General features: G+C 46.3%; 1 protein-coding gene across 3 annotated transcripts in view; it reads right to left on the reverse strand.

The window, feature by feature from the left end:
* The window catches only part of habp2 (hyaluronan binding protein 2), a 79,853-nt gene that overhangs the window by 44,141 nt on the left and 15,133 nt on the right, over positions 1 to 20,579 (reverse strand). For all 3 annotated transcript variants that reach the window (XM_085994479.1, XM_085994477.1, XM_085994476.1), the window contains exon 4: positions 18,341 to 18,448. In XM_085994479.1, the coding sequence (XP_085850605.1) occupies positions 18,341 to 18,448 (108 nt within the window). The remainder of the gene's footprint in view (positions 1 to 18,340; positions 18,449 to 20,579) is intronic.

The following is a 20,579-nucleotide window of genomic DNA, read 5'->3' on the forward strand; positions in this document are numbered from 1 at the left end:
ATGCACTGCGCATGCGCGGGAAACCGGCACTTCCGTTCCCCTGAACGAAGGGGTTCAGAGGTCGAACGCATGCGCGGGGGAGGCTGCGTGTGCGCATCGAACTTCTTTTTTTTTTTTTACAGGTTTTCCCGGGAGGGTAAGTCTCCAGAAGTTAGAAATGTAAAAAGCAGGCGTAAGGCCTGCTTTTTACAAGGTAAGTGGTGAATTAATTAAAATTAAAACATTTTTCCACAGGTTTATTATTTTTAAATACTTTAAAGCAAGGTAAGTTTATTTTTAGCCCCATTAGAAAATAAAATTATTTTTTTCAAAAATTTATATTGTTTAAAATAGCTATTTCATGTAATTTATAGTTTATATGTAAAAAATGTGATTTTTTAAAAAGTTTATTTGAAGATATAGTGCTGTTTTGGGGCCGTAGTATTTATAAGTCTCGACAGCACTTCCTGTCCGACTTATGAATGGAGCATTCCCTGCTCCGATTGGCTCCCCATGGCCCACGTGATCCCAGGGGATGCATCGAACTAACTGCGCCCCTGGGATACGCAAGCACTGCGCGCCGGCAGTTGGAGCAGGCCCAGGATCGGAATCCCACGTGGGCCTACTGCACAACGGCCGGCGCGCAAGGTAAGTGCAGGCTGGAGGCTTACACCCGTGGGAAGCCCCCGACCCGAATTTCTGGGCCAATGTCTTTCCTTGGAATGGTCCAGTATTATGCATGTTACTTACCTGAGTTAGCGACCATGTAAGCTCCATTTCACGAGCTCCTCAAGAAGGACGTCCAGTGGAAGTGGACGAAAGTGCAACAGGAAGCTCATGACTCCTGTAAGAGAAGTTTCTCTAGCGATGCACTACAACACAGAGCATGAGCTTAAGTTAGTGTGTGATGCTTCCAGCTACGATGTGGGAGCTGTCATAAGCCACGTAATGGATGGCGGCCAAGAGAAACCAATCGCGTTTGTATCGCGAACCCTCACACAGAGCAAAAGAAACTACACGCAAATTGAAAAGGAACCACTCGCCATAGTGTTTGGAATAAAGAAATTCCAACAGTTCCAGATCGGCAGAAATTTACCCTGATAACCGATCACAAACCGCTCCTAGCAAAATTGGGGCACAAATCTGCCACCCCTGCAATGGCCGCATCAAGAATGCAACGTTGGGCAGTGTTGTTGTCACAATATGACTACACGATTGCATATCGCACTTCAAAGCAGAACGCAATCGCAGATGCCTTGTCCATGTTGCCACATGAGGACTCATGTGTTGGGAGTGAAGGTGCTATTTTCATGCTAGGTGCAGTTGACAAAGACTTTCCCGTGAATGCAACTGAGATTGCAGATGAGACTCAAAAGGACTGAGTACTGAAAAGAGTGTATGACATCATCTTGAATGGATGGACTGATCAGTGTCTGGACACAGAGTTGAAACCATTCCATAATCGTCGTACTGAATTGTCCTGTGAGCAAGGTTACATCAAGTGAGAGATAGAATTCTGGCCGAACTTCATACTGAACATCCAGGCATCATCAGTATGAAATCAATTGCAAGAAGCTTTGTTTACTGGCCTGGATTGGACAGTGATCTTGAATCACTAGTCAACAAATGCAGTGTTTGCCAAAATTGCAGAACAATCCACCCAAAACTCCACTATAACCCTGGTCATGGCCAAGTAGACCTTTTCAGAGAGTACATGTAGGCTTCTGTGAAAAAACATATGATTATTTCCTGGTACTTGTAGATAGTCACTCAAAGTGGATTGAAGCGAAACACATGGGTTCAAATACTACAACTAAATGTACCATAGATGAGTTGAGGTCTATCTTCGCATGTCATGACTTACCCGAAGAGCTTGTTTCTGACAATGGCTCTCAGTCCCGTTCTGCTCTATTCCAAGAATTCAGGAAACGGAATGGTATCAAACACGCTCTCACTCCACCATATCATCCAGCTTCAAACGGAGCAGCCGAAAGGTCAGTCAGAATAGTAAAAGAAACTCTCAAAAAGCAAGTGTCGTAGGATTGTTCAGGACTCAGCATAAAGCAACGTTTGGCAAATTTCTTGCTGAAGTACAGAACTACTCCGCACATTACAACTGGATATACCCCAGCAGAACACTTGATGAAGAGTAGATTGAGAATACAACTGAGTCTTGTTCAACCAAATTTGGCCTCAAGAGTTGAACAGAAACAGTTGAGACAAAAACATTATTGTGACAGCAATCAGAAAGAACGCAGTTTCAAACAAGATGAGTGTGTTCATGTTCTCAGTCCTCCTGGAAAGTCGAGTTCACACAAGTGGGATATAGGAACCATAGTAGAGGTTGGTGGAACCAAGAGATATTTGGTTGAAATTGGTGACAACATCCAAAGCGTTCATGTAGATCAAATGATATCTGCTAGAGATGAACCAAGACGTGATCTTGAACCACTTGATCATGAACTTATACATGGATTTGACTCAGTTCAGACTTCAGTAACTGAAGTGCCAAGTTCAAACAAGTCTGAGATAGAAACAGGATCATCTTTGAATTTGGAACCAAAATAAAACAGCCCGAAAATTGGTTCAACACCAAAACATTCTGTAAGGAGATCAGGAAGGCTCCGCAAACCTGTTATTGAACTGGATTTGTAGGATTTGTACTTCCTTTACGTGGTACATGTAATGCTGGGAAAAGTTGTATTTGAGAGGGGAATACATAAAATATTCTAAAGGGGAAAGCAGTGTAATGTATTATCACCTGGTTTATCACATGGTTTAGTATGAGCATGCTCAATTTGCTCTGACCTAGTAAAGCAAGCACATGAACTAACAGCTCATCGTGTCTCTGTCCTTCATTTGTTCTACCCTGATATATTACAATGGGCATTTGACATTTAGGCCAGAATTTTTACCTTGGAGTCTGGTTGCGTGCGTACGAGCCACGTAGCAGGTTGGAAACCCAAAGATTTGAACAGTGCCACCTGCACTGCGCATTTAACTCAATGGTCCCAATTAAAACAGTCATGCGCATTTCCCAGCCGCATTAAACGGAGCGAGTCTGATGACTTCACCGATGACTCGTTTTTGGCGCGGATATTTAAAGCAGCCTTGCACACATCTCATTTGAAGGTTGATATAGGAGTGCAGAAGGTGTTTTCCAGAGGTCTCAATAACGCATAAAACTGACAAAACTGTGGGTCATGGAGACAAGACAGAGGTCAGCACCAAGATTCACCGATGCCTCCCTGGAAGTTCTGGTGCAGGCAGTAAGAGCACGCAGGGAAGTCCTCTTGTCTGGCGATCAACAAAAACGACCACCCAAAGAGACAAAAAGGGGATGACTGGAGCTATTCGTAGAGGAGGTCAGGAGCAGGGGTGTTGTGAGGAGGACGTGGATCATGTGCCGAAAAAGATTCAATGATCTCATGAGATCAGGAAAGGTGAGTGCAATGCCACACTCAACTTCATCTCAATGTGCCTGTCACCCCAACCGCATCACTCTGCCTTCCCAACCCTACTCCTGCACATCATTCCTCACACCAACCTACCTTGCAGGTCCACCCATCTTTCTCTGTCTATGTACCTACTCATATCTCCATCTGACTAACCACTACTGACATGCACCCTCATCCTAATGCAATCATAGTAAGCAACACCACAGAAGGAGGCCATTTGGCAATGTCACACCAGTCCCTCATAGTCACCCTCTACAGATGTAGCCCATCCATTCCTTACACTCATTCCATCACTCTCACTCAAAGTTCTCTTCTTTCCCTCCTTGCAGGAGAAGAGAGGGCAGAACAATGGGGAGAGGCAGAGAACCAGAGTGGCTCTCCAGTCTTCAGTCATTTGACTCCAGCAGAGGAGGAGGTTCTAGAGATCTCCAGAGTTGCTGACAGTGCGAGACGGAAAGAGGGAAGCCTCCCAGCAACCTGGTGACAGAATTAAATCTCATACATCCACATGGCATACAACAGTCTCTCATATGGTGACTGATGTCAGCATCCAGTGAAATGTCATCATGTGCATAATGGTAACGTTACCCATTCTTATTATAACATTTCTAATTCATCTCTTTACTCTGCCACATGTCCTTCAAATGACCCCAAATGTCCAACCGCAGGAGGAAGATGAATCCTCAGAGGAAGCTCCATTCTCTGAGGGTGCACCATTAGCAGACCCATGCATAGCCGGCACCAGCGCAGATACGCACACCTCGGTGGGTCCTGTGCAAGACAGAGTAGTGTTATCACCTGCTGTCTCTTACATCACAGGTGAGCAGGAGCAGGTGGTGTTGACAGGGACAGCAGCGGAGACTCCTCGCCGGAGGGCACAGGATGCTCCAAGCTCTGCTGAGCTACAAGCAGATACTGAACCTCGGGGACCACCAAGAATGAGGGTGATCTTGGAGGAGCAGAATCAATTGCAAGAAGTTCTGGCAGCTTTTGCAGCTGCGATGTGTGCAAATGTATAGAGAATGGAGGAGTCCATCTCCAACATAAGCACCACCATCTCGCAGGCGATGGCGACGATGTGCTGTTCCATGGAAAGGATGGCCACGTGTATGGAGCAGCAAATGCGCCAGTCCAACGAGAACATGCTTGTTGTGGACCATCTGTTGTCCACATTTCGAGGAGGGATATAAACGTAGACTTGGGCCTTCACTGCTCCACTGATGTGCTCTCCAGCTCCTTGCTAGCAGGGAAGTGCGGGTGGCCCATTAGAGGGATGATGTTGAGAGGGGACATGGAAGTGGGGGCTCTTCTCAAAGCGCTACTACTTCTCCCCCATTGTCACCCACTCAGTCAGAGCCCCACATGCTTCCTCGGATCCCAATAGCCGAGTCTGCCCCTGCACAGTTGTAGGAGGAGCAATATTTTCAGGGCCCTCACAGGCTCCAAAACCCAAAGGACATCCGCCAAAAGTGTCAAAGCAGTCGCAGCAGGGAAGTGAGTAGCCTGCCTCGACCTCTGCTGAAGCCATAGGGGTTGCACCTCGTAGAAGCACGCGGAAAAGCAAAAAGACACAATCCTAGATGCACAAGGGTATGCACATGAGTGTATGAAAAATGTTCGTGCTCAGTTGCAGTTTTATTTTGACCTACATAAATTTATTTTTTGCACCATTTTCCGGTCTTGTCCATTTTTGCCTGACAACTGGAATGTGGTCTTTTCATTTGGAGCGAATAGTGAGACATTACTTAACCTGGAGCTCTGGGGGTTTGGGTGAGAGGAATGGCTTGGTCACTGTAGGGCTGCTTTGTGGTGTTATTGGTGGGGAAGAGGGAACTTAGTACAGGAAACTTTGTGATATCCGGCACCGACGGGACCGAGCTGTTGCCGATCTATCAAAACTGCTGGACATACCAGCGTTAATGTTGAAGCATACGGAGATTTGCAGCTCCGTATCTGGCAACAAACACTGTTGCTTAGCAACAGCTTCTAAACAGTCGGCCCGTACCTTGGAAGCGTCTCTGTAGCGTCTCTGTAGCTTAGCAACAACTTCAGAGAGACTTTGCAGAGCCTGACTGTTGGGAAAAAAAGCCACGAGAAGAAAAAAAACCTAACAAAACGGCTCCTGATTTCTACCGGTAGATCGAGGTTTCCGGACATACAACCTCCGGATAAACCAAAGTTTCCTGTACAGCATGGGACGGTGGCATAGGGGGGCACGGTGGCATAGTGGTTAGCACTGTTGCCTCACAGCACCAGGGACCCGGGTTCAAATCTGGTCTCGGGCGACTGTCTGTGTAGAGTTTGCACATTCTCCCTGTGTCTGCGTGGGTTTCCTCCGGGTGCTCCGGTTTCCTCCCACAGTCCAAAGATGTGCAGGTTAGGTTGATTTGGCTATGATAAATTGACCCTTAGTGTTACGGGATTAAATACATGGGGTTACAGGGATAGGGTGGGATATGTGTCGGTGCAGGCTCGATGGGCCAAAATGGCCTCTATCTGCACTGTAGATTCTGTGATTCTGTGATTCTGTGATTCATGTGGTAGACATATGGGTGCTCTGGAGCAACTTAAATAAATCTGGCCATTATGAGGCCATCTCTGGCCTCTCGGGTGGCAATGTGTGCCACTGCTGGTGTCATCTCCACCTCAGGTTCATCTTCCTCTTCCTATCAACGGGATTAGACAAAGTCAACATGGATTTATGAAAGGGAAATCGTGTTTGACAAACCTACTGGAGTTTTTTGAGGATGTAACTGGTAGAATAGATAAGGGAGAACCAGTGGATGTGGTGTATTTGGATTTTCAGAAGGCCTTTGATAAAATCCCACATAGGAGGTTAGTGTGCAAAATTAAAGCACATGGGATTGGGAGTAATACACTGGCATGGATTGAAGATTGGGTTTTTTCGGGGTGGCAGGCAGTGACTAGTGGGGTACCGCGGGGATCAGTGCTTGGGCCCCAGCTATTCACAATATATATCAATGATTTGGATGAGGGAACCAAATGTAATATTTCCAAGTTTGCTGACGACACGAAACTAGGTGTGATTGTGAGTTGTGAGGAGGATACAAAGAGGCTTGAAGGCAATTTAGACAAGTTGAGTGAGTGGGCAAATACATGGCAGATGCAGTATAACGTGGATAAATGTGAAGTTATCCACTTCGGTAGGAAAAACAGAAAGGTAGACTATTATTTAAATGGTGATAGATTGGGAAATGGTGATGTACAGAGGGACCTGGGTGTCCTTGTACACCAGTCACTGAAAGCAAACATATGCAGGTGCAGCAAGCAGTTAGGAAGGCAAATGGTATGTTGGCCTTCATTGCGAGAGGATTTGAGTACAGGAGCAAGGATCTCTTACTACAGTTGTACAGGGCCTTAGTGAGACCACAGCTGGAGTACTGTGTGCAGTTTTGGTCTCCTTACCTAAGAAAGGATATACTTGCCATAGAGGGAGTGCAGCGAAGGTTCACCAGACTGATTCCTGGGATGGCAGGACTGTCGTATGAGGAGAGATTGGGTCGACTAGGCCTGTATTCACTCGAGTTTAGAAGAATGAGAGGGGATCTCATTGAAACGTATAAAATTCTGACAGGGCTAGACAGACTGGATGCAGGGAGGATGTTTCCCCTGGCTGGGGGGTCTAGAACAAGGGGTCACAGTCTCAGGATACTGGGTAGGACATTTAGCACTGAGATGAGGAGAAATTTCTTCACACAGAGGGTGGTGAACCTGTGGAATTCTCTACCACAGAAGGTTGTGGAGGCCAAGTCACTGAATATATTTAAGAATGAGATTTCTAGCCACAAAAGGCATCAAGGGGTATGGGGAGATAGCGGGAATATGGTATTGAGATAGAGGATCAGCCATGATCATATTGAATGGCGGAGCAGGCTCGAAGGGCCGAATGGCCTGCTCCTGCTCCGATTTTTCTATGTTTCCTCCTCCTCCTCTGAAGAGGTTGTGCGCTCTCCACCTTTCTCCCTCCTGCAGCTTCAATCCTCGCTGCTGCACACAGCAAACGACAATGATTCTGGAGACCCTGGCTGGTGCGTACTGGAGGGCTTCTCTAGATCTGTCAAGGTATCTGAAGCGCATTTTCAGCATGCCAATTGCTTGCTCTATGACACATCTGGTAGATGTGGCTGTCATTATAACACTTCTTGGCCTCATTATTGGCCTTCTCAAGGGTGTCGTCAGCCATGTCTTCAGTGGATAGCCCTTGTCTCCAAGCAGCCAGCTGGTAATCCTGTTTGGAGGTGCAAAGAGCTGAGGGAAGGAGTGGGCTGCTGCAACACGAAAGAGTCATGACAGCTGCCCAGGAATCTGGCGCACACATGCAAGATTAAACATTGAGGGAGTGGAAGCCCTTGCAGTTCACAAACACTCCTGGGTGCTGTAGGGGTGCGTGATGGCCACATGTGTGCAGTCGATGACGCCCTGCACCAGTGGGAAGCCAGCCAGAGCAGCAAAGCCGAGCACCTGCTCAATAACACTGGCCTCATCAGTGACAAAGGTTACATAATTGGCTGACTTGTGAAACATAGAAACATAGAAGATAGGAGCAGAAGTAGGTCATTCGGCCCCTCGAGCCTGTTCTGCCATTTAATGAGATCATGGCTGATCATCCAAATTCAGTACCCTGTCCCTGCTTTCTCCCCATATCCCTTCATCCCTTTAGCCTTAAGAAATATATCAAACTCCTTCTAGAATATATTTAATAAGTTGGCCTCAACTGCCTTCTGTGGTAGAGAATTCCACAGGTTCACCACTCTCTGGGTGAAGAAATTCCTCCTCATCTCTGTCCTAAATGGCTTACCCCTTATCCTTAGACTGTGACCCCTGGTTCTGGACTCCCCCGCCTTCGGGAACATCCTTCCTGCATCTAGTCTGTCTAGTCCTGTTAGAATTTTATAAGTTTCAATGAGATCCCCTCTCATTCTTCTAAATTCTAGCGAATATAAGCCTAATCGACTCTGTGGTGTATGTAACCTGTTCCACCTTAAGAGAACTACCTTAAGAGATGTACTACTTTCTCTTGGCTGCTGTATACTGTAATACCGGTGGTGACCACACCGGTATATAAGTGTTGTGTAGGGATTTGCTGGGCAGTTCAGCCCTGACCTCCGAATAGTAAAGACCTGTTAAAGTTATTCTTGTGGTCTGTGTCCAGTGATTTATAATAAGCATAACTGGGACACACAGACATAACAGTGGCGACGAGTCCGATCTTATCCTGCGGCAGTTTTACATCCAAGGCAGCTTCGTCCTCAGAACGGGCGTCGAGAAGAGGCATCCGCCCTCATCATCCCGCTGAGCACCATCGCACGGGAGGCATCGAGAACCCAGGTTAAAAAGAAAAATTCTGACCACGAAGCCCTCCATCAGCGACAGGCAGTGATCATCCCTTCTACCACGGTGGTGGGTAAGCCGATCAGCGACACGAGCAGAAAGTCGGCCGCGTTGACTGTGAAGTGGGGGAGGGAAAACGGAGGAAAAAGGGCGGAGAACTCGACCACGGCCGGTGAAAAGGGCCGGGCTGCAATCGAGGCCGAGAGGCGCAGCGACTGGGACAGCTTAAGGCACGAGAGCCGCGGAGAACTCAAACGCAACCGGTGTAAAGGACCGGGCTGCATGAGAACCGCTGGGGAGGTGAGAACGGCAGCAGCACGGCAATCGCCATTGCAGCCAGCGGGGGAAGAAGGCAAACGCGGGAATCCGCCATTGTAGTCGGCGGGGGAAGAAGACGAGCGCGGGAAAGACCGCCAAGCGCGGGAAGCCGCCATTTTATTAGGCTGGGGAAGAAGCGCGGGAAGCCGCCATTTTGAGAAAAAGAAAAATTAAAAAACTTGCAAGGATGCCTAAACATGGGAACATTAATACCTTTGATAGTGATATCGAAGATTGGACCACGTATGTAGAACGCATGGAAGTTTATTGTAAAGCAAATAAGGTACCAGATGATGAGAAAGCACTAACCTTATTAAGCTCAATGGGTGCGAAGACATACGGGCTATTGAAGCACCTTCTGTCACCAGATAAACCGGCGGATCAGACTTTCGCAAATATTGTTACTGTCCTGAAAAATCATTTAAACCCCACGCCGCTGATGATAGCGGAACGATTTAAATTTTACAGAAGAACGCAGCTGAAAGACGAAAGCAACGCTGAATTTTTAATTGAACTGCGTAAGCTATCAAAGTACTGTCAGTTTGGAACAGGACTAGCAGATGCACTGAGAGATAAATTTGTGTGTGGATTGTTAAAAGAAGGAACACAAAAGCGACTGCTTGAGGAGAATAATCTTACGCTTGCTAAAGCTGTCACTATTGCAGCATCGCACGAAGCAGCAGCGAGAGGCACTGCGGAAATGCAGCTACGGTCACCGGAACTCAGCACCAATCAAATGGTCTTGGGTACAGTAAAATGTTATCATTGTGGAAAGACAACGCACGATCAGAACCAGTGCTGGTTCAAAAACCAGGAATGCAGAAAATGTGGCAGGCTTGGTCACATAGCTAAAGTATGCCGGTCAGGAAAGAAGACCAGCAACAAAAAGTCACCGCAGGAAAAGTACAGAAAGGTACACAAGGTGACAGAGAACAGTTCGAACGAACAGAAGTCAAATTCAGACTCCAGCAGTAATGAACTGGGTAGTCTAAGAGTACACAATGTTGGTAAGGAAGCAGACCTCCAAACAATCTGGGTCACACTTCAGATAGCAGGAGTCCAAGTGAAGATGGAATTGGACACTGGATCGGCATTGACGGTCATGAATAAGCAAGATTACAAAAGGTTATTCCCACATATTCCCCTACGGGATACGGAGATTGTATTGAAAACATACATGGGGCAAAGAGTATACCCCATCGGGAAGATAGAGGTAAAGGTGGTCCACAAGGGCAAAGAAAGCCGAGGAATGGACTTATATGTGCTACCTGAGGGAGGTCCACCACTACTGGGACGGGAGTGGATTAGGAAAATAAATATGGACTGGCATTCCTTAAAAGCACTAACGGTAGATTCCGGTAAAAAAGATGTCAAAGCTAAACGATTGTCCAGAATATTGGATGATGCTAAAGAGGTGTTCCAACAGGGACTGGGAACACTGAGAGGAATTACGGCAAACATCAAGGTTGAAGAACATGCAAACCCGAAATTTTTCAAAGCCAGACCGGTACCTTATGCGATACGACCTGCTGTGGAAGCTGAGCTGGAAGGGCTAGAACGTTCAGGAGTACTGTCTAAGGTAGACTGGAGTGAGTGGGCCACGCCCATTGTCCCCGTCATGAAGCGTTCATCGAGCAACAAGCCGGGGGAACCGGGGAAGGTTCGCATCTGTGGAGATTTCAAGATCACTGTTAATCCGGTGCTTCACACGGTGCAGTATCCGCTTCCGCGGATTGAGGATATCTTCGCTTCGTTGTCTGGTGGGAAACACTTCACCAAGATAGACCTGGCGCAGGCGTACTTACAGATGGAAGTTGAGGAAGAGTCACGCCAGTATCTCACGATCAACACGCATAGAGGCTTGTACCGGTATAATAGACTGGTTTTTGGAGTGGCATCGGCTCCAGCAATTTGGCAGAGGGCCATGGAGCAGGTATTACAGGGAATTCCAGGCACACAATGTTACCTGGACGATATTCTGATTACAGGAGATGATGACGAGGAACACCTTGCAAATTTGGAACTGGTGCTCACCAGATTGAAAGAATACGGACTTCGAGTTAATCGCCAGAAATGTGAGTTCTTTCAGAAGCGGATCTCGTACTGTGGTCATGTCATTGACCAGGAGGGGCTTCATAAGTCTCCTGACAAGATCGAAGCTGTTGTGAAGGCTCCCGCTCCGGATAATGTATCCCAGTTGAGGTCGTTCCTAGGGTTGATTAACTATTACCATAAGTTTCTGCCAAATTTATCCACGGTGCTGCACCCGCTGAACGCTCTTTTGCAGAAGGGAGTACCATGGAAGTGGAGCGAGGACTGTAAGAGGGCCTTTCGCAAAAGCAAGGCATTGATCACCTCTAAGGAAGTGTTGGCTCACTTCAACCCAACGCTGCCTATTCGTTTGGCTTGTGATGCTTCTCCATATGGTATTGGGGCAGTACTCTCACACAAGTTGCCAAATGGCCTGGAGAGGCCAGTTGCGTTCGCATCCAGATCATTGACCTCCGCTGAACGTAACTATGCTCAGATAGATAGGGAGGCTCTCAGCCTTGTGTGGGGAGTAAAGAAGTTTAATCATTACCTGCAGGGCCAAAAGTTTACGCTTCTGACAGACCACCAGCCGTTGGTATCCATTTTTAACCCTAAGAAGGGTGTTTCGGTGATGACAGCACAGAGACTCCAGAGATGGTCCCTTTTCCTAGGGGCACATCAATATCAGATGGAATTCAAAGGTACAAAGCAGCATGGTAATGCTGATGGGCTGTCGCGCCTGCCACTACCTACAGAGGAGGAGGCACCGACGGTTGACCCTGTTGAGTTATTTCACTCGACCATCATCGAATGTTTACCAGTCACCAATGCAAGTATTGAAAGAGAAACCAGGAACGACCCGACACTGTCCCGGGTCTACGAAGTGACAGTGAAGGGATGGCCAGCACATGGTGATCCACTGTTACCGGCATTCTCAGCAAGACGAGAACAGCTGTCCGTCTGGCAAGGAACATTGATGTATGGAACAAGGGTGATTATTCCTCCTAAGTTAAGAGAGAGAGTTCTAAAGGAACTGCATGAAGGTCATCTGGGGGGAGTCAAGATGAAAAGCCTTGCTAGGGCTTATGTGTGGTGGCCGGGTATCGACCAACAGATAGAGGATCTGACGAAAAGCTGCTCAGGGTGCCAAAAAGTGCAAAATGCACCTCCGATTGCACCGCTGCATCCATGGGAATGGCCTTCAACCCCATGGCAACGTGTACATATTGACTTTGCTGGTCCATTCATGGACTCCATGTTTTTAATTGCGGTGGACGCACATTCTAAATGGCCAGAAGTGATTAAGATGACTACCACTACCTCGGAAAAGACGATCGCGGTGCTAAGAACGATATTTGCAAGAAATGGATTGCCAGAACAAATATGTTCAGACAACGGACCGCAGTTCGTGTCAGAAGAATTCCAGAAATTCATGAAGAAGAATGGGGTGAAACATTATACCTCTGCCCCATATCATCCGGCTACAAACGGGTTGGCCGAGAGATTTGTACAAACGTTCAAAAAAGCAATAAAGGCCATGAGCGAAGATCAGATTCCACTACAACACAAGGTGGACAAATTCCTACTGGCATATCGAAACGCCACTCATGCAGTGACAAACCAAAGTCCTGCCATGATGTTCTATAACAGGAGGTTGCGGTCCAGGTTGGACTTGTTAAAACCAAATGTGCGGAGGGAAGTTGAAAACAAACAGTTCCAGCATATAAATAACAAGACCACTCGGAGTTTCGAAATAGGACAACCAGTGTTAGCCTGGGACTATAAAAACGAGAAATGGCAATCTGGAACAATTCGGGCCAGACAAGGACCCCTGATGTACACGGTAGATATTGGTGAAAATGTAATACGGCGTCATGCTGACCAACTGGTAGAATCGAGAACAAGGGTCGAGCCTATGGTTACGGCAGAGACAACCGTGGAAGAAGTTAGTGAACCTGAAGCATCTACCTCAGAAGTGAATGTACCTGATGATGATGTCCAATCCATAAGAGACCAACTAGATGAGTCACCCCAGCAACGAGAATCAGAGACCCCTGAAAGGCGTTATCCAACTCGAATCAGGAGGCCTCCTCAGAGGCTGAATCTTTGAACTGTTTTGCATGAAGTTGTATATATATATGTTATTAATGTTATGTTAAATGGGGATATAACTGTTAAGCTAAAAAGGGAGGATTGTGGTGTATGTAACCTGTTCCACCTTAAGAGAACTACCTTAAGAGATGTACTACTTTCTCTTGGCTGCTGTATACTGTAATACCGGTGGTGACCACACCGGTATATAAGTGTTGTGTAGGGATTTGCTGGGCAGTTCAGCCCTGACCTCCGAATAGTAAAGACCTGTTAAAGTTATTCTTATGGTCTGTGTCCAGTGATTTATAATAAGCATAACTGGGACACACAGACTTAACAGACTCAATCTCTCTTCATACGTCATTCCTGCCATCCCAGGTATCAGTCTGGTGAATCTTCGCTGCACTCCCTCCATGGCAAGAACATCCTTCCTCAGATAAGGTGACCAAAATTGCACACAATACTCAAGGTGTGGTCTCACCAAGGCCCTGTACAACTGCAGCAAGACATCCTTGTTCCTGTACTTGAACCCTCTCGCTATGAAGGCCAACATACCATTTGCCTTCTTAACCGCCTGCTGCACCTGCATGCTTACCTTCAGTGACTGGTGCACAAGGACACCCAGGTCTCGTTGCACTTCCCCTTTTCACAATCTATTGCCGTTCAGATAATAATCTGTCTTCCTGTTTTTGCCACCGAAGAGGATAACCTCGCATTTATCCACATTATACTGCATCTGCCATGCATCTGCCCAATCACCCAACCTGTCCAAATCATACTGGAGTTTCTCTGCATCCTCCTCACAGCACACAAGCCCACCCAGCTTTGTGTCATCTACAAACTTGGAGATATTACATCTAGTTCTCTTGTCTAGATCATTAATATATATTGCGAATAGCTGGGGTCCTAGCACCAATCCCTGCGGCACCCCACTAGTCACTGCCTGCCACTCGGAAAAAGACCCGTTTATTCCAACTTTTTACTTCCCGTCTGTCAACCAGTTTTCTATCCAAGTCAGCACCTTACCCCCAATCCCATGTGCCTTAACTTTGCACGCCAATCTCTTATGCGGGACCTTATCGAAAGTCTTCTGAAAGTCCAAATACACCACATCCACTGGTTCTCCCTTATCTATTCTACCAGTTACATCCTCAAAAAATTCCAGTATATTAGTCAAGCATGATTTACCTTTTGTATATCCATGTTGACTTTGTCCGATCCTGCCACTGTTTTCCAAGTGCTCTGCTATTACATCTTTTATAATGGACTCTAGCATTTTCCCCACTACTGATGTCAGGCTTACCGGTCTATAATGGTCTAACATGGCATCAGTCAACTGGGTGACGCATCTGTGGGCGGCCAACTGCGAGATGCCGCAAATGTCTGCTGCAGATTCCTGGAAGGAGACTGAAGCGAAGAAGTTGAGAGCAGTGGTGACTTTGACAGCCACTGATAAGGCGTGTCCACCAGGACCTCTCAGCAGCAGGTCTTGTTCCAGCAAGCTACAAATATCTGCAATGACCTGGTGCGATAACCTGAGCCTCCTTTGGCCTCACTGCTCAGTCATGTCCAGGAAGCTCATCCTCTGCCTGTATACCCTGTGTTGGGGGTATCCCCTCCGGCACGATGCAGCCCTGTGCTGACCCCCTCTCTTCTGTGAAGCATCAGGTCATTGAGGAGAAGGCTGCTGTTGTGGGTGCTGTTGCTGCTGGTGTTGTGACTGCTGCTGCTGGTGGTGTGGATGGTGTTGTTGGTGCTAGGGCTCATCTTGGTCCAATTCTGAGGTCCAAGGTGAGACAGCATAGGCGGCACCCATGCTGATGTAATAGATGGCAGGTAAAGTGGAGATCAGAGGCCCAATCCCGCAATGTTCTGATAATGACTAACAATGTGGTGAGAGTGGCTTCTGAGGTTGCAGAAATGACCTGCAAACTCCTGACAGCTAAATCTCTGCAAAAAATGGAGTCAGCAAGAGCCTTTCCATTAGGCAAGGAAGCAGGTGTAATGTGGGAGCATTTATATGGTTTTCCCAGCTATCAATTAATGGACTCATAGAATGGTCACTGAGCTTCCTCCTCCCCTTCACAGGTGAGGTACTCGAGGTGTGTGAATCCCGTGCTCAAGACGTTAAAGCCAAAACCTGATGTTAAAAAGCCTCTTAAGGGTCTCACAACAAGCATTTAAGTACTTGAATGAGGATGCCCACCTCTCCTGAGCGGGTCCGTGGCACGCTGGGAAATGCGCCCGAGTTAAATGCAGAAGTCAGCAAGATGACGGCGGGTTCCCGATGCGCTGGCAATTTCCGCGAATTTTACTGCTGCCCCGCCCCCAAACCCGCATGCTCGGGACTGGGAACATTCTGGCCTTATTTGTTCTAAATATTTGTGTCTTGGTAAATTTCACATTATAAATGGATGAAATGGACACCATGTAAAAGTGGTTTCTCCATTGCCTGCGGTTATATTGAATCTCACATTGGCAGATTACCACCCACGTGGCTGAGATTTTCCATGGTGTCAATGGGCTGGATCGGTGGTGGGTCGGTTGGGAAATATTTTTTTCCCCAGCGGGTTGGGACCCCGCTGTCAACCTGCCACAACCCGCCTTTCCCAATGTCGGGTCTGTCAGCGCTGAGCAGATCCAACAGGCAGCGACGGGAGACCCAATTAAACTCATTAGCATCTAGTTGACAGATCATTACCAGGCTTTTTTAAGTTACCTTTTCACTTTAACTTCATGATCACAGGTACCACACTGTTCGGGGACCACGGCTGTCAACCTGAGGCAGGAGTTCAGTGGCCATTGCTCCAGCTGATTACTTGACAGCTTCAAATATACAGTAAAAGCTCCCACCTGACAGATCATCACTTTCCTCAGCCACAAGCTATTTCTCAGTCCATTTCCAGCACAGATTCTGCAGGATTTCCACTTTCCACTCTTTATCCACTCTTACCTCATAGGAAGAACTCTTTCACCATTGACAGAATTCTTCAGTCGTCTCTACTTCACCTGCCATCTATTCCATCAACATGGTTGCAGTGTCTCACCTTGGTCCTCAGAATCCGACCAAGATTAGCCCCAACACCAGCAGCATCAGGCAGACCAGCAGCAGCAACAATAATACCAACCTTCTCCGCCATCATCTGATGCTGCACAGGACACAGGGCATCAGTACCTGACCACGTTGCTGCCCGGGAGGTGAGAGATGGCCTCACCATGGCCAGATTTACTTCACTTGACACTCTACACCCTGGCTGCCACATGATGCGCCAGGTTGGCACCACCTCACACCAACACCATAAAGCATCCCTACAATGTCCAAGCCATTCCTTTCATACTCATGACCATTACAGGGGGTACCGTTATGTCTCACCATTCACTGCAACTCACTAAGCCACTTTCAAAGGTGCACACAAATCTGTCCAAGAACAGAAAGTGTTGAAAATAAAGGTTTCAATGTTTGACAGCACATTAGCAGAAACTTTACATGAACATTGTATAAAACACCCAAGTGGCTACCCTTGTGTGTTGTTAGTTGGTATGATTGCACTAGGATGAGGGGGAGTGTGAGGGGTGGCTAGTGAGATGGGGATGTGATAATGTAGATAGAGGGGGATGGGTGGAGGTGCAAGGTAAGTTGGTGTGAGTAAGGATGTGCAGGGGTAGGGTAGGGAAGGCAGAGTGATGGGGATCTGATGAGAGGCACAGCAGGATGAGGTTGAGTGTGGCTTTGTATTAATGTTTCGTGATCTAATTAGTGGCAGTTTGTACCACTGCACCCAAGTCCTTTTGATGACATCTCTGTTTGTGACCTCCTCAGCAATCTGCAACCAGGCTGTGTTGGTCTCCTGGGGAGGTTTCTTCTGCCCATGGGAAGGGAAGAGGACCTCCCTGTGTGTTGTGACTCCCTCCATAAGCATATGGAGGGAGTCATGGGAGAATCTGGGTGCAGCCGTGCACCTCTGTGCAATGCTTGTCAGTGTTTGCAGCACTTCAATGTTTCCGCTAAAACTCATTTGCATATTGACGGACGGAAAATCTGCTCTGAACCAGCGCAATCGGGCAGCTTTTTAAAATGTGATTTTTTTCAACAAAAAATGTTGTTTTAAAGAAATATTCTTTGATATATTTAAAAGTGGTAACTTGGTGCAGTTTGATTAACACAGCTGAAAATGAGTTTATCACAAAAAAATAAGCATTTTTAATCAGAGTGTCTAGTCTACCAACTGTGAGTAATCCGATTTTAAATGACTGAAAATGACTTTTAAAAAAAATACAGAACCATTGCCTAGATATATTGGGGTACAATAGTCAGTTTCTTAATATATTAAAAAAAATACATTCAAAAAACTTAAAACATGCCTATTAGTGTCCTTGCATCCAAATGTTCCAGCTTAATTTTTGGAGCCCCCTCGAAGGCCTGCAAGCGAGCGCAATTAGCGGAAACTCCCAATGGTGATTAATTCGATCTGGGGGGTGTGACCAGTTTTGTGGGCGGGGCCATTTTCTAGTGTGATGATTTTTATACTAGCGCAAAAGATCGTGGAAACTCGATTTGCGCTGAATGGAATTTGCGTTTAAAATTCCGCGATCTTTTGCACGGGTTACACCAATTTCGGGCAAATTGCACCGAAGAAACCAATGCAACCGAACGGAAACTCTCCCCCATAACATACCTGGATTGGTTGTAAATCATCCACTAAGCTGATCGCACTAATGAAATAAATTTTATCAAATGATTCCGCCAACTAGCAATGGCATTGAGCAGCTTTCACTGCATGTACTTTGATGTGCATTAACAGCTGTAATAAAAACACAATCCTACATTAAGGCTTGAAATGCTTATGATCTGATTTCAGTGGGTGGAGCAGTGGCAAAGAAGATTGGAGCACTAATGTGCAGCAACGTGTCTCTAAGGCATACAGGCTGCTGAGTTCCCTATCCCAGCCATGCTTCTGGGTTAAGGTGGGGTGGGGGGGCGGGGAGAGGCACAGGAAAAAGCACTGTAATCTATACAAATACTATTCATTAATTAAATGTAACTTGATAAATATTCACAATTTAGATGCATTTATTTAGAACATTCATTCATAAAATAATAAGAACATTACCTTTTTGGCAGCGTTTTCCATTAAATGGACGAGGACATCGACAGAAGTAACCTGAAGTGGTTGTTTCGCAGGTTCCCTGATTGTGGCAAGGATTTGAAAGACAAGGATCTAGAAGAATGTTGCTTTTATTAATATACTCATCATAAACTTTACACAGCTTTTCTTAGTTGCTACTGGAATTAAAATTCCTTTAGTAAAAGAAATGATGTCAGTTGGTAAACATTGGTCAATAAAGAAAGTTATTATGCTGAGCGACAACAGTGCTGTTGGAGTATAAAGAATTTTACCAGTTTTGGATTTAGTAACACTATTCTGCATTTTGTGCACATGAATGGATAGCAGCCATTTTAGACTCTGCATTATTCACCTGTGACAATACATATTATTTTGCCTGATAAGCAAACAATCATAAGCCCAGAATTTACGGTGGGTAATAACAGCGAATGACCAGCATTCGCTGTTATTCCCCCTTTCAAACTGACCGCGACTTCAGGATTTAGCTCGTGCGCATCCTAATGGGGAAATCCTGACATTGCAATCAGTTATTCACTGCTCCAGCGCAGGCGGTGCTCTGCCCACCCGCACCACCCCCCCAACCACCACCACCACCACCACCACCATAGCCGGCAATCAGTGTAATCGGTGAAATCAGTGAAACTGATGAAAACTTGGGCTTTTCAGCAGTAACATCGTTGTTAAACACCCCATTAAAAGTTAGACCTTGTTGGATTAGGTGTAATTGGGGTTTTAACAGTGTATTGACTGCTAAAGAAACGTTATGGTCCTGAAAAACTGCTGCTATTTTTGTGACGTGTCAAATTTCTCCATTAGAATAAAAATTTCAATTTTTAAGATGTTTAAAAAATATATTTTTTTTTTACAAGTTTATTCATATTTATTTCAGGTTTACCTTTTCCCCATATGAGAGCCCCAATCTTTGCTTTGCTCTCCATAACATTTTTAAAAAGTCAGAATTCTCCTGAAAAGGATGCTTGAGGAATATTACACTTACATGCAGACTCAGATCATTCTCTGAGGACGTGCAGTTGTGACTGTAGAGTCTACAGTTCTCACTTGTGGCAACATCAGGGAAGCTTTTTCTCTGTTGCAGACATAAATGGAGCATGTGGCAGTTTCTTTGGAATCTGCAGTAGGTCCCCACCTAAGAAGCAGCCAGGGACCCATCGGTGCCTCCTCCTCCACAGAAGCACAGACTATAGCTCAAGTGGCAAAAGGCAAGAGGATAGGCAAAATCGTGAGCACCAGGTTCCAGACCCTGGGGGGCCAGGATGAAGACAGTTTTCTCTCGGGCCCTGTAGGATTGGATTGTCAATCTTGCATCAGTGGTAGCACTCTCGCTTGTGAGTAAGAAAATTGTGGGTTCAAGCCCTACTCCAGATATTTGAATACATAATGTAGCCAGATCTTTCACCGCCACACTGGGAGAGGTGCCGGCCCTTGGACAAGGCGCTCAAACAAGGCTGCGTCTTCCCTCTCAGGCGGGTGTTAAAGATCCCATGGCACTATTTGAGGACAGGGAAGTTTTCCTGGTGTGGTGAACAGCATTTATCCCTCAACCAACATCAAAATTAGATTATCTGGTCATGTATCTCATTACTGTTTATGGGACATTGCGGTGCTCAAATTGGCTGCCATGTTGTAACAACTGTAGCTACACTTCAAAAGTTATCCATTGGTTATGAAGAGCTTTGGAATGTCCTGCAGTCATGTAAGGCGCTATATGAATGTAAGTTTTTTCTTCCTTTAATAACTGCCATCAGACCAACCATCCTTATGATCAGAAATCCAAGGCCCAGTAGAATAGCGACAGCTGGAAAAAACCTGTCTGATGCTGCTGTATCTTAGAATGGCAGTAAATGCCAGGCCTTGAAACATGCCACCATGCCACTGGCACATAGGAGGTGACAACAGGCTGCCTGGGCACAAGCTTCAGAGGTGCAGCAAGCAGCAGTTCCCTTCTGGGATCAAGCTGTCACGAGAGGAGTGCCATATCTGTTCCATTCGCCTTTTATAGCACAGCAACCAACCATTTCCTGTGATACTGGTCCTGAGGTTGCAGCTATACTAGAATAGGAGAAAGAAATGCATGGTTATCCACCTGCGCAAGCATGGATAAGGAAGGAGTAAATTTGTTTCTATTCACTTAGGCATTATTCATGGTAATTGAAGTCATACAGGAAAGAGGACACTTACTTTGAACTGACTTATTATTGGCATG

Source organism: Somniosus microcephalus, chromosome 8 (genome assembly GCF_052327205.1).
Source record: "Somniosus microcephalus isolate GS21.2 chromosome 8, FLI_Smic_1.0, whole genome shotgun sequence".
Lineage (NCBI taxonomy): Eukaryota > Metazoa > Chordata > Chondrichthyes > Squaliformes > Somniosidae > Somniosus > Somniosus microcephalus.